At 38.6% G+C, this 15,284-nt stretch overlaps 1 protein-coding gene across 2 annotated transcripts in view; it reads left to right on the top strand.

Moving 5' to 3' along the window:
* Positions 1–372: 372 nt before the first annotated feature.
* Positions 373–15,284, top strand: part of FLVCR1 (FLVCR choline and heme transporter 1) — a 37,726-nt gene continuing 22,814 nt past the window's right edge. For both annotated transcript variants that reach the window (XM_024751193.1, XM_024751192.1), the window contains exons 1-3: positions 373–1,186; positions 6,511–6,655; positions 12,854–12,994. In XM_024751193.1, the coding sequence (XP_024606961.1) occupies positions 449–1,186; positions 6,511–6,655; positions 12,854–12,994 (1,024 nt within the window). In that variant the 5' untranslated portion in view covers positions 373–448. The remainder of the gene's footprint in view (positions 1,187–6,510; positions 6,656–12,853; positions 12,995–15,284) is intronic.

The raw sequence follows: 15,284 nt of genomic DNA, 5'->3' as shown, positions 1-15,284 counted from the left end.
ACAGCATCCATCCAGAAGAAGAACACCTAGCGCAGACCTCCAGCTTGGCCTTCCTCCTCTACCGCCCCGCACACTCACTCCCGCCCCGCACACTCACTCCCGCCCCGCCCCTCCGGAAGCTCCCCGATTGGCTCCGACGGGCGAGGGTGCCGCTGATTGGCCAGCGGGCCTCCACCGCGCAGTGACGCTGCTTTCTCCCGGCCCGGCCTGCCCCTGAGTGACTGCCTGCCGGGCAGCGCACGGGAACGAGGACTTTGCCTGCGGACTCAGGCAGCGCGGGTTGCAGCTCCCGGTTCAGACCGAGGCTCACTCGGCCGGGGAGAGGGTCGCAGGAGCAGTGGGCCGAGGGGTAGGGCTTGGGGTGCAGGGAGGGCCTCGGGTCTTGGGCTGCGGGTGCAGGGCTGGGAGGAGGGCGGGGGCGCCAGGCGGCCCCGGGGAGCCCAGGGACATGGCACTGCCCGACGATGAGGAGGGGACAACGGTGGCGAACGGGCACCCGCCCGCGAACGGATACCTCCCGGTCCCGGGGGACGCGCCCGCTGGAAAGGTGAGTGCGGAGACGCAGAACGGGCCCAAAGCCGGCTGCTTGGCCCTGAATGGGGTCTCTCGGGACAGCCCCAAGGCCGCCTCGGGAGCTCTGGACAGGCCGAAGACTCCGCTGGCCCCGGAGGAGGAGACCCAGGCCCAGTTGCTGCCCAAGGACTCCGGCGAGCAGACGCCGGCGGTCGAGGGCACCCTGGTGCCCCGGACTGCGCTCTCCGCGCGGCGCTTTTTGGTGCTACTGATCTTCAGCCTGTACTCGATGGTGAACGCGTTTCAGTGGATCCAATACAGCATCATCAGCAACGTTTTCGAGGGCTTCTACAACGTCTCCTCGCTGCACATTGACTGGCTGTCCATGGTATACATGCTGGCCTACGTGCCCCTCATCTTCCCGGCCACCTGGCTGCTGGATACCAGAGGCCTGCGGCTCACCGCCCTGCTGGGTTCCGGCCTCAACTGCCTGGGCGCCTGGATCAAGTGCGGCAGCGTGCAGCAGCATCTCTTCTGGGTCACCATGTTAGGCCAGTGCCTGTGCTCTGTGGCCCAGGTGTTCATCCTCGGCTTGCCCTCCCACATCGCTTCAGTGTGGTTTGGGCCCAAGGAGGTGTCCACAGCTTGCGCCACCGCCGTGCTAGGTAATCAGGTAAGGACTAGGGTAATAGATGAAAATCGGATCCTGAAGGACCAGATAAAACGTCATAGGCCATGTGAGCTAGGTATATGGATCCTTAGGAGGCATTCTATAAATGAAGGAGAGGAGGTGAGCAGTCATAAAATAGGAAGCAGTCTTGGATTAAAGAGGGGTTTTGATTTATTTGTGAAGACAGACCTTTCAAAACCAGTTTAAAATGACTACCTGGTCATCTTTGAGAATTACCTGTAAAGTAATTAACTGTACAGGCCCATATTTAGGCCTAACATCATAAAAAACTTGTCAGTGCGATAATGAATGAGTCTAAAGTAGGTATTATTTTTGTCATCAGTGTATTCTTTGCAAAAGGAAGGTGCTGTGTTCTGGGAAGTTTGTTCTTATTTTGAGTGGTCCATGTAAACAGCTTCTGTTTAATTTTATATATTAGCAGTCAGCAGAGTGCCTGGTACATAACAGACGTTTGTAAATGATCACTAAATAAATATAGTGATAAAGACCTCACAGCATTACTGAGTCCTATTACCAAATATTAACGGTAAGAAAATGCAAGACAAATCATAGATCATAGAATCCATTGCAAAAGCGTGGCTTATTTTGCCAAGTCTCCATTAAACTGTTTCCTAGACTTGCCAACACCATAGGTTCAAATTCATTAGCATTCCAGTAGCATTATTAGGTAGAATTTGTGTGTGTGTGTGTGTGTGTGTGTGTGTGTGTGTGTGTGTGTATGTGTTTTAATTGCAGAATGGTCCTTTTACTGTAATTTAAATTTTGCATATGGAGTCCTATGATACTTTATGTAAATTATTTCGAGTGTTCATTCAGCTCGAGGAGAATCAAGTTAAAAACCTGTATAACAGGGGACTTTCCTGCCGGTCCCATGGTTAAGACTTCCCCTTCCAATGCAGGGGGTGCAGGTTCGATCCCTGGTCAGGGAGCTAAGATCCCACATGCCTTGGGGCCAAAAAAAGCAAAACATAAAACAGAAGCAATATTGTAGCAAATTCAATAAAGACTTTTAAAAGAAATTGCTTAAAAAAAAAAAAAAGACCTGTATAACAAAAATGTTACTTCTCTCTATACATATATCATGTAGCTATGTAACAAAAGAATGTTACTCTTTTACTTCTGGTCTAACACTTGTTTCAAGATCACAGTAAGATCTATTTAAATTCCATGTAAAGAGTAACTCTACATGTGGGCTTATTGCTTTATATTTATTTCCTTTAAAAGTACAGAAGAAGGGATAGCTTGAAATATAGTTGTATATCCAAAATAATTTGTGACTGATATTTTAGTTGGTTGCTTCTGCATGTTTGGATAGGAACTGTTTCCTTCAACTATTTTTTCATTTACGAAATTATATGCAAGATTAATACTTCATTGAGCATGATGGAAATATTATCAACTCCATATCTATGGATTATCTATTTCATGGATAATAAATGGAAATGTTTTCTCATAGGCAGATTTCCCTCTAACACTTGGCACACCTCTGGGCCTTCCTCCTACATTCTCCCTAAGTGTTCGAATCCTTCCTTGACTCTAGTAGCTCTGTACTTGCTCACGACCCCCAAGTATGCCTAGATTATGGAGTGATCATTCATAGTAATATTCAACATTATTGAGCATTCACTAAACCTGGCACCATGCTAAGTACTTTCACACATTGTTTCGTTTAATTTCATTATGTAAGGTAGGAACTATTAGTCTCCTCATTTTATATATACAGAAGCTGAGACTTGAAGGGATAAAATTATTTTCCAAAAGTCACACAGCTAATTAGCAGCAGAATTCACACTTAGGTCTGTCTGATTCCTGAATCCTATCTTTTAACTACCCATCTACTGTGCCAAGTCTCTAACCTGAGAGAACCTTCTAAAAAAAATTTTTTTTTAAATTTTTTAGCCATGCCGCACGGCTTGCAGGATCTTAGTTCCCCAGCCAGGGATTGAACCCAAGCCCCAGCAGTGAAAGCACCAAGCCCTAACCACTGGACTGCCAGGGAATTCCTGAGAGAACCTTTTAAAACATAGATCAGATCATGTCATAGCTCTGCTTTGAACTCTCCAATGATTTCCCATAGTAATTAAAATAAAATCTAAATTCCTTACTCTGGATTACAAAACCTTACTAATATGTTTTTGCTTCCTTAAACGACACTAAGCTTGCATTTTTCATAAGGGCCTTTGCAAAAACATTCTCTCTGTCTGGAATGTTCTTCCTCCTAAGATCACATTGTTATATTCTTATTATCATTCAGCTCTCAGTTTAAATTCATTTTAAATACCATTCAGTGGCATTTCTTCAGTATCCCATTTAGAGTTGCCCAGTCACTGTCTTATTACATCATTGTACTTTAATCCTCTATGTAGTGCTTATCACTGTCTGATATATTTATGTTTATATATTAATTGTTAATTATTACTCTTCTCCGATCCCCACCATTAGGTTGTAAGTTTCATGAAATAGGCACATCGTCTAAATGTACAGCATTCATTAGAGTGCCTGGCATGTTGTAGATTCTCCATAAAAATTTATTCAATAAATTAATGAGCTTCAGACTTATGTAGATACTGGTCAGCTGGATATTTCCACTTGACTATCCCATATGACCCCACCAATCAAAATTTACCTTGTCTCCCAGCTCATTACTCTTCATTTCCACTGCCACCATCTTAGCCTTGGCCACCCGTAGCTCTCACCTAGAGCTTGCTAACTGATTTTCCTATCTGCAGCTCTTGCTCTCTTCCCTCTCTTCTCCACATTCATCCATTGTGGTCTTTCTAATGTGCACATCTGTCCTGGACACTCCCTTGCCCTCTGCAGTGTCTTCCATTGCCCTTAGGAAAAAATTCAAACTCTCTTAAGTGTCAAGTGAGACCTTCCAGTTCTGCCTCCTGCCAATTCCTCAGCATCACCTCTCTGCACAGCCTCCATTCCTCATATACAGACTTGCTCTGCTCTGAGGGGACTTGTGCACTACTTACAGTTTCTCACAAGGTCATGCTCTCTCCTTCCTTTGTACATGATGTTCCGTTGACTGGGAACATATATATATTTTTTGAATTTTATTTTATTTATTTTTTATACAGCAGGTTCTTATTAGTCATCAATTTTATACACATCAGTGTATACATATCAATCCCAATCGCCCAATTCATCCCACCACCCCCACCCCCGCTTTCCCCCCTTGGTGTCCATACATTTGTTCTCTACATCTGTGTCTCAATTTCTGCCCTGCAAACCGGTTCATCTGTACCATTTTTCTAGGTTCTACATATATGCGTTAATATACGATATTTTTCTCTTTCTGACTTACTTAACTGGGAACATTTCTATTTCACTTGGCTAACTCTAATTTCTTATTCAGATCTTTGTTCCTTTAGAAATTTTGCCTCAACCCCAAGTCTATACAAGGTGCTCCTCTAAAGTACTCTCTTAGCTAAGGTGACCATATGCTCCAACTGGCCTAGAATAGTCCAGGTGTACATCTGTCATCCAGTACAACTGCTCATGGGGTCCCTTTCACTCTGACTAGTGTTCTTGCTTGAATGATCAATTACATGATCTTCCCAGTCATGGCACTCTCTACCTCTCATCACAGTACTGCTCTTACTACACTTGTAATTACCTGTTTAACTGTCTCTATCCAGCTTTTTATAGGGAGCAAATGCAATATTTGGTAAATGTTACTTCTCTGCCTCAGCCTCCTCTTTGAAACCTATCTTGGGCCCTTCTGTCTCACCTCCGTCCCCCAAAGAATCTGAATTCTCCCTCCACTGATCCCCCTTTAATACTTTGATTTTATTTCTCTTGTTGTGATGATCATAGTCGGCCTAATTTTTTTTTTCCTGAGGTAAAATTCACATAAAAAAATTAATCATTTTAAAGTGTACAGCTCAGTGGCATTTAGTACCTTCACGATGTTTTGCAGCCATCACCTATATCTGGTTCCCAAACATTTTTATCTACCCTCGAAGAAGACCCAGTTCCCACTAAGCAGTCACTCCTCATTCCCCCCTCTCTAGCCCCTGGCAACCACTAATTTGTTTTCTCGCTATGGATTTCCCTAGTCTAGATATTTCATATAAATAGAATCATACAATATGTGACCTTTTGTGTCTGGCTTCTTTCATTTAGCAAGTTTTCAAAGGTCATCCGTGTTACTGCATCTATCAGTATTTCATTCTTTCTAAATAATATTTCATTGAATGGATATACCACATTTTGTTTATCCATTCATTCATTGATAGGCAATTTGCTTTTTTCCACCTTTTGGCTATTGCAAATAGGGCTGCTACGGATATTCATGCACAATATTCAATACCTGTTTTCAGTTTGGGGGTATATACCCAAGAGAGGAATTGCTAGGTCATACAGTAATTCTATGTTTAACTTTTTAAGGAACTGCCAAATTGTCTTCCATGGTGACTGCACTGTTTTACAGTCTTATTAGCAGTGTACAAGGGTTCCAATTTCTCCACATCATGACAACATTTGTTACTTTCTGTTTTTTTTTTTTTAAATTATAGCCATTCTAGCAGGTATAGTTTTGATTTGCATTTCCCCAATAACTAATGATATTGAGCATTTTTTCATGTACTTGTTGAACATTTTATATATCTTCTTTGGAGCAATGTCTATTCAGGTCTTTTGCCCATTTTTGAATTGGGATGTTTGTCTTTTTGTTGTAGAGTTGTAAGAGTTCTCTATATATTCTGGATGGTAGATCTTTATCAAATATATGATTTGCAAATATTTTCTCCCATTTTGTATGTTGTCTTTTCTCAGCATTCTTTTGTGTATATGTGTGTATTTTTGTTCTCCTTTTTTTTTTTTTTTGGCGGTATGTGGGCCTCTCACTGCTGTGGCCTCTCCCGCTGTGGAGCACAGGCTCCGGATGCGCAGGCTCAGCGGCCATGGCTCATGGGCCCAGCCGCTCCGCGGCATGTGGGATCCTCCCGGACCGGGGCACGAACCTGTGTCCCCTGCATCGGCAGGCGGACTCTCAACCACTGCGCCACCAGGGAAGCCCTTATTCTCCTTTTTTATTGTAAGTAGCCAAAGGGTAAGGAGTGTGTCTTGCACAACTTTATAGCAGCATCATTTGGATGGTTGGAGCTTAGTAAATGTTTATTAACTAGGGAAGACATTTGACAACAATTTTCCTTTAATGGTATGGTAAAAAGACATTAGAACATGGTGCTTTAGAGCTTACGAAAGGACCTTGCAATAGTGGTTGTCTTTATGTTGATTACTTTTTTTTCTCTTATAATAAGAAGAAAGAATTAACAGGACTGTTTATTTTACAGCTTGGAACTGCAGTTGGCTTTTTGCTGCCACCAGTTTTGGTGCCGAACACACAGAATAACACACAACTGCTGGCTTGTAATATCAGTACCATGTTTTATGGAACTTCAGCTGTCGCCACACTTTTATTTATTTTAACGGTAATTGGTAAGTGAATTATTTTCCCTAAAGCTTAAATAGATAAGTGCATGACAAACATATGAAAATAAAAATAACCAACCCTGAAAATTTGTACTGGTAATATCTCAAGTGCTATTTGCTTGTTTCATTCTTGCTGTTCACTTTCTTGTTTAGGTAATGAATGCTACCGCCTAAGGATATGTTATGGTCCGCTACATCCGTTTTAATGTTGTAAAGGGTTTTAAGACTAATTCATCTCATTTGTCTCCCGACTAACTTTTCTTTCCTGATAACTGTTGGTTTCAAACATATTACCTGCCTCCTCTTTGCCTATCCATCTACGTGTCTGCATCTTACACTAACCTCGCCAGGAACAAGTTCTTGTCGTGCTTTGAAATGATGCGAATAGGCTACAACCTTCCTTTAAATGATAAATCCTTCCAGGGATCCCCAATTTAACAGTTAACTGGATCTGAAAATGTTGACCAGTGAATGATCCTGGGCAGCAGCAAGCTGTTCAGCAGAATTTCAAACTGTGGCAACTATCTGCTTGTTAGGCCACTCCAGCAAAGCACTGCTGCCACCACTCGTCCCCGAGTCCTCTCGTCCGGGCCTGTCTCTTGAAGCAGTCAGTCAGAATCAGCTGCAAGCAGCCATCATCAGTTTGGAAGAAGGTTTGGGAAGGTCTGCTTTTTAAAGTTATTTTTAATGGGAAACAATTTTGATTTCAGGGAAAAGAATAGGTGAGGCTTATTTAAGTAATAGAGCTGCTAACATAACTGTAATATTGCCTTTTGGGCACTCAGTATATCTTAAATTGATTTGAAGAAGAAAGGAACTTTAAAGTTGAAAGGCCATCTTTCAATCATTAAAATTTATAATTAAATTTCATTATAGCTGGAGTTTTAAATTTTATATGTTGATTTTTACCATGTTTATAACAGTAATGAAAAATGCAATTTTTTTTTATGATCACCAGATATAAAATCCTCAGTTTTCAAAGAAAATGTATATTAAAGACTATGGAGTGTTTTGATAGAGATGCCTTTATTTTTTAAAATTTTATTTATTTAATTATTTTATTTTATTTTTGGCTGATTTGTGTCTTCGTTGCTGCACGCGGGCTTTCTCTAGTTGTGGCAAGCGGGGACTACTCTTCGTTGCGGTACGCAGGCTTCTCATTGTGGTGGCTTCTCTTGTTGTGGAGCACAGGCTCTAGGCGTGCAGGCTTCAGTAGTTGTGGCACATGGGCTCACTAGTTGTGGCTCGTGGACTCTAGAGCGCAGGCTCAGTAGTTGTGGCACATGGGCTTAGTTGCTTGGTGGCATGTGGGATCTTCCCGGACCAGGGCTCGAACCGGTGTCCCCTGCATTGGCAGGCGGATTCTTAACCACTGCACCACCACAGGTGCCTTTAGAGATGAACTGCTGGACCCAGGGATAGGAAACTCAGCCCACATATTTTTAATTTCCCTTAAGATAATGAACAAAATATTCTCATGGTAGCATTTAAAATATTCTGACATGTCCAATCTACCTATGATTGGTTTTTATGTTTCTGTTAGGGAGTGGCATATTTGCTGTGTGCTGACTACTGAAAAAGGATAAATTATCCCTTGTACTATTTTGGCAGTTTAACACGGTTTTAAAAGAAATCTATATTTTTAAAAAACAAATTCCTATATCTACTTTTCTGGTAGCCATACTTGATGTGCTAGATGAAGTATGAGATATAGTTTATATACATTTTGCATAAATGGATCTTCCATTAGCAATAGGGATTATTAAATTATAAAATTCTCAGGCTTCCCTGGTGGCGCAGTGGTTGAGAGTCCACCTGCCAATGCAGGGGACACGGGTTCGTGCCCTGGTCCGGGAAGATCCCACATGCTGTGGAACAGTTGGGCCCGTGAGCCATGGTTACAAATATAAGATTTTTATTTGTCAAAGGAGTGGGACAAAAAACATAGGTATGACCATTGGCGTATCACCCTGTATTATTTAAGAAATTAAAAGAGAGCTATTCATGTACATAATTATTTATGTACTCATGGCTTATGAGTAGACAGTGGAAATGGAAATGGGAGGTGAATGGAATGGAAATAGAATAGGAAAAAAAAAAAGCTCATTGTCAAGTTTTGCTTGGTGACCTATAAACTTAGTCTTATGATACTAAGCATAGTATAAAAGCAAGATAATATACAGTTGTGATATGAAAGTCTAGGTTGAAAATTGTGACGTTTAAATTAAAAATTTACCTGTTTTCCTTATACCTAAATATTTGCTATTAAGGAAAATATGGATTATTTTAAAAATCCTAACTTTCTTAAAGTTCCTTAATTACTAAGAGACAATGCTACTTCCTTCTAAATTCTACCCATACATACTTTGGAAGCCCAATCAAATCTTATAAAATAATCTAGTTTTGTGCTGATGCTTTTCAGCAATGTGACATGTACCAAACTGGTATTCAGAAGTCTTCCTAAAATACTAACTTGAGGAGGGTTCATGTCATGTAATCCCATTACCCTCCCTAAGTGTAATCTATCTAACATTTCTAGGAATTAAGCCCAACCTTCCACTGAATTTCACACTAATACCCCATTCTTATTGGGAGAATACTATTACAGTCTCTAACATTTGATTGACATGTACCAAACATGTTTAAAAGCACAACTGCATGCTATATTTCATTTAATCCTCAAAGCCCTATAAGGGCGGTACTATTATTATCATTCCCATTTTATAAATGAGGAAACTGGGCACAGAATTTAAGTAAATTTAACTGACTCATGGTCACAGTTAGTATATAAATGCTAAAGATGAAATTTGAGCCTGGGCAATCTAACTCCATTAATAAAATGTTACATATACAAATATATCATTTTAATTTTTACTTAGTCTGATCATTTGTTTCAATTCCTCTTGTATAAGTGGTAATGCTGTTGTATTTGAAAGCTGTTCTTCTTATGCAGAGCAGTAAACTATATCACTTAAGTATGTCAGTTAAAATCCTTATCATCCTGATTCACTAAAATGAGTGGATGACAGAAACCAAAAGTAATGGCAGTCAAAATATTTAATATTAAGGTATTTAAATACATGAGTATAAAACATGCATGCATAGTTTTACTTTTGATTCCTATATTCAGGATATTTATATATTGGCTCCTATTATAAATTGTTAATAGAAGTACATTTTACTTAGTGTATAAGAATTTCAAGCCCTGAGAAAAGTCTCTGATTTATTTTTAAATATTTATTTATTTATTTATGTTTGGCTGCACTGCACAGCATGTGGAATCTTAGTTCCCCGACCAGGGATCCAACCTGTACCCTCTGCAGTGGAAGCCAAGTCCTAACCACTGGACTGCCAGGGAATTCCCTGAAAAGTCTCTGATTTTTAAAAATAAATATTCCTCAAAAAGACAATGTATTTTGTGTAGTACTCAATAATTACAAAATTCTTTTACACATATCATATAGTCCTCATACCAGCTTGTTGTTGTTATCTCCATTTTATGAATGAGAAAGCAATAGCTGAGAAGCAGGAATTGATTTCTTCGAGTCATATAGTGAGATGAGGCAGAGCCAGGATTCAAACCTGTGTTTGTCTTATAATAAATTAATATGTGTAATGTCCGCTTGAATCACAAAGGCACAAATAATGAAATCAAAAGATAATATTATAACCTGATTTCAAAAAATAGAAGTGGTCCTAAACACAATAGATTTGTTATTTATTCATCATGGGAGAAAAAGTTTGAATGTGGTGCCCAAAATCCTTTGGCTACTTTCCATTCCTATTGCTAAGGGTAGAGAATAACTTTTACTAATTAATTATTGTATTAGTTATTTTATTTGCACAACTTTTTGGTGGGGAGAAGAGAAGTTAGAAGTCTATTTTTCAGTTTCAAAGGAGAAAGAAAAAGCCATATTTCATCCTTTGAAAGGAGGAATGAGGCGTAAACAGGGTCATAGACCAATGGTTTTTTTGTTCCTCTTTTTTTTTTTCTTTATAGACTTAAGCCTGACTTTACTATATTGTGTAGCTGGTAGATAAAATCTTGATTTTGTCCAAGAGAGCAGTTAACTTCCTGAAACTAAGACATAACACTTGTATTCAGAAAACAAGTCTAATGGAATTAAAGACTACCAGAACTTGTTTTTATTTTGCATTTGAGTTCAGATCTGAGCCATTTAGACTTATTTTATTGTAGTAAATAAAAATCTAAGTAAGAGACTTAGGACTCATTCAATACCCATGACTACGTTGTAAGCATAGTTTTTACATTCTGAAACTTTGTTTTACAACATGTGAGTTCTGTTTTACCAATATTAATAAAAAGAAGTATCTCCTATCTTAACTAGGATGCAAAGAGACTTTCAGGAGAGGACAACAGGTGTCCTCAACAGTGCAAGGAGCAGATAGGGTGAAAGGAAGGGGAGGGGTTGCAACCACTTAAAACGTTTTATGTCTACCAGTCCTCCAATGTAAGGATATTGAAAAGTAAATATGAGTTATGTCTCTGCTTCAATTAGTTGTAAGACCTATAAAAATAGAAGTCTAGTTTGTTGTTTTATTTATATCATAATTAATCCATGTTTTGGTGAGCAAAGAGCTGTAATTTTTTATTTTTAGCAGCAAATAGGAGAATTAAGAGAATTACAATATTGTGTGCAAGTTTTAAGAATCATTTCTTTCTTTTGCAGTGATTTTCAAACCTGGCTGACTGTTGAGTTTTGTGTAATACAGTTCTAAGGTTCTGTTCTGAAGGTTCTGATTCACTGAGCCTTCTCTAGAATCCCCAAATCTGTATTTTTAAAAAATTTCTACATGATTACAGTTGGCAGTCAGGTCCATCAGATCTAGACCACTTTCAAACTACAAAGCAGGCTTCTTTGTTGGAAGAAAGAAATAGCCACTATTTAAAAAGAGAGAGAGAGAAAGAGAAGGAGGAAATTCTAATATTTTAGAAAATATTACTTTCTTCTGAATCCATATACCTTCTTTTTGGCTTTTGAATTTACCCTACTTTATTGATTCTAAAGTGTACATTTTTTAAATGACGTCTCTGAAATTGAGGTGCCTTTAGTAATCAATTAATGGCATCTAAGATGACTAAGTTCTGGCGATATGCTGTATAACATTATGCCTATAGTTAACAATACTTATTGTACACTTAAAAGTTTGTTAAGAGGGTAGATTTCAAGTTAAATGTTCTTCTCACAATAAAAAAAATCAATGGCATGTAACACTGGTGTCAATTGAGGTATGGTTACGTGAAAACCGTCTGTTGTGCCTGCCAAGATCATTAAGGGCCAGCATCAGACCATTTTAGATTCAGTGAAATACAGCATTTTTCCTGTATGTATTTGAGTTTAAAATTTTGAGTCAGTACTAAAACTAGATTTTAATTTCTGATGTACCACTCTTAGCAGGTCAGCTCTTCTATCAGAAAGTCTTGACTCCTGGCTAGCCATACCCTACAGAAATCTCTGCCTAGCCATCTGTTGTAGGAAATTAGTAGATCCTTCCCTGCCCAGCAAAAGGGCAGTCTCTAAATATCTGGCTGAGAAGGCTGTGCGATCTTTCTCTAACTACATAGTAATGGGCAGTGCTAGAACTTACAGTATCAGAAACTATGTATCACACTTTTATGTCTCCCAGCTCTACCCCTAGATTTTCCATATGCAGCTGAAGTGAGTCGGCAAGCAGGACCTAGCTCTGCTCCCATGAATCCACATGGACCTTTTCAGTTCTAGAGGGGTAATTGCAGCAGATGATAAACTTTATATCAAATTTCAGAAGAAAATAGATACTAACTCAAGACAGTCCTCTAAAAGTTCAATAAGATACTGGCTTGCTCATATCTGATATTACCTCTAATTACAGATTGAACCAAATTTAGAAATACAATTGTTGAATACTTAATATAATAAAAATTAATCTTGCTTAACTAAAAACAGAATAATCACTGGGCAAAGTTGTGATATAGTATTGATGATTTTACAGTTCAGTTCTGTGAATTGGCCAAATCTCTGAGTTTTAGTCCATCTCAGAGGGTTGAGATGATAATATCAAACTATTCTTCACTTAGAAATGAGTGAAAATGAAAAGCCTTCCTATAAAAGACTTTTACTACCTCTTTAAACTTAAACTGATTTTAGTCTGCTCACTAAAGAAGACTTGTATATTGAATTATCTTTTCATGTATGTTTCCAGCATTCAAAGAAAAACCTCAGTATCCACCAAGCCAGGCTCAAGCAGTTCTCCAAGACAGTCCCCCTGGAGAGTATTCCTATGGGAAATCAATAAGGAACCTATTTAAAAATATTCCTTTTGTCCTTCTATTGATCACTTATGGTAAGTGGTTTTATTTTTGTTGGTGTCTGTGTAAACCTTTGAGCATTACAGGTTATTTTCTTATAATCTAGTAGTTTGAGCTAGATTATTATTATAATTATTATATAATATTATTAATATATAATAATATATTAATAACAATATATTATTATATAATATTATTAATATATAATAATGTATTAATAATAATGTATCATTTATATATTATATAAAATATATTATTATTATTTTTTTATAATCTAGTGGTTTGAGCTTTAATTAATGAGATAATGAGATAGGTTTATTAACTCTATAATAATAGCATAGTCATAAACTTAAATTTTTAACCAAAAGCAAAAACTTCAGAATGGATTTCCTTGCATGTTTTTAGAACAAAAAAAATTGGTGGATATTAAAGAGAGGAGCACTCGGGTTTTTTTGTTTTGTTTTTGCGGTATGCGGGCCTCTCACTGTTGTGGCCTCTCCTGCTGCGAAGCACAGGCTCCAGACGCGCAGGCTCATTGGCCAAGGCTCACAGGCCCAGCCGCTCCGTGGCATATGGGATCTTCCTGGACCGGGGCACGAGCCCATGTCCTCTGCATCAGCAGGTGGACTCCCAACCACTGTGCCACGAGGGAAGCCCGAAGCACTCGTTTTTTAAAAAATTTTATTTAATTAAAAAAAGTTGGATTAGTTGACCATAGGTGCGTGGGTTTACCTCTGGGCTTTCTATCCTGTTCCATTGATCTATGTTTCTGTTTTTGTGCCAGTACCATATTGTCTTGATTACTGTAGCTTTGTACTATAGTCTGACGTTGGGGAGTCTGATTCCTCTATCTCCGTTTTTTCCCTCAAGACTGCTTTGGCTATTTGGGGTCGTTTGTGTCTCTATACACATTTTAAGATTTTTGTTCTAGTTCTGTAAAAAATATCACTGGTAATTTGATAAGGATTGCATTGAATGTGTAGATTACTTTGGGTAGTATAGTCATTTTCACAATATTGATTCTTCCAATCCAAGAACGTGGTATATCTCTCCATCTGTTTGTGTCATCTTTGATTTCTTTCATCAGTGTCTTATAGTTTTCTGAATATAGGTCTTTTACCTTCCTAGGTATTTTATACTTTTGTTGCAGTGGTGAATGCGATTGTTCTCTTAATTTCTTTTTCTGATCTTTCTGATGTTTCGTTGTTAGTGTATAGGAATGCAAGAGATTTCTGTGCATCAATTTTGTATCCTGCAACTTTACCAGATTCATTGATTAGCTCTAGTAGTTTTATGGTGGCATCTTTAGGATTCTCTATGTATAGTATCATGTCATCTGCAAACGGTGACAGTTTTACTTCTTCTTTTCCAATTTGTATTCCTTTTATTTCTTTTTCTTCTCTGATTGCCGTGGCTAGGACTTCCAAAACTATGTTGAATATTAGTGGCGAGAGTGGACATCCTTGTCTTGTTCCTAATCTTAGAGGAAATGCTTTCAGTTTTACACCATTGAAAATGATGTTTGCTGTGGGTTTGTCCTATATGGCCTTTATTATGTTGAGGTAGGTTCCCTCTATGCCCAGTTTCTGGAGAGTTTTTATCATAAATCGGTGTTGAATTTTGTCAAAAGCTTTTTCTGCATCTATTGAGATGATCATATGGTTTTGATTCTTCAATTTGTTAATATAGTGTATCACATTGATTGCTTTGCATATACTGAAGAATCCTTGCACCCCTGGGATAAATCCCACTTGATCATGGTGTATGAGTCTTTTAATGTGTTGTTGGATTCTGTTTGCTAGTATTTTGTTGAGGATTTTTGCATCTATATTCATCAGTGATATTGGTCTGTAATTTTCTTTTTTTGTAGTATCATTGTCTGATTTTGGTATCAGGGTGATGGTGGCCTCATAGAATGAGTTTGGGAGTGTTCCTTTCTCTGCAATTTTTTGGAAGAGTTTGAGAAGGATAAGGGTTAGCTCTTCTCTAAATGTTTGATAGAATTCACCTGTGAATCTATCTGGTCCTGGGCATTTGTATGTTGGAAGATTTTTAATCAGTTTCAATTTCAGTCCTTGTGACTGGTCTGTTTATATTTTCTTTTTCTTCCTGGTTCAGTCTCAGAAGGTTGTGCTTTTCTAAGAATTTGTCCATTTCTTCCAGGTTGTCCATTTTATTGGCATAGAGTTGCTTGTAGTAGTCTCTTAGGCTGCTTTGTATTTCTGCAGTGTCTGTTGTAACTTCTCCATTTTCATTGCTAATTTTATTGATTTGAGTCCTCTCCCTCTTTTTCTTGATGAGTCTGGCTAATGGTTTATCAATTTT

This window comes from Neophocaena asiaeorientalis, unplaced genomic scaffold, assembly GCF_003031525.2.
Source record: "Neophocaena asiaeorientalis asiaeorientalis breed wild unplaced genomic scaffold, Neophocaena_asiaeorientalis_V1.1 scaffold67, whole genome shotgun sequence".
NCBI lineage: Eukaryota > Metazoa > Chordata > Mammalia > Artiodactyla > Phocoenidae > Neophocaena > Neophocaena asiaeorientalis.
This window is presented reverse-complemented; position numbering and strand designations above follow the sequence as displayed.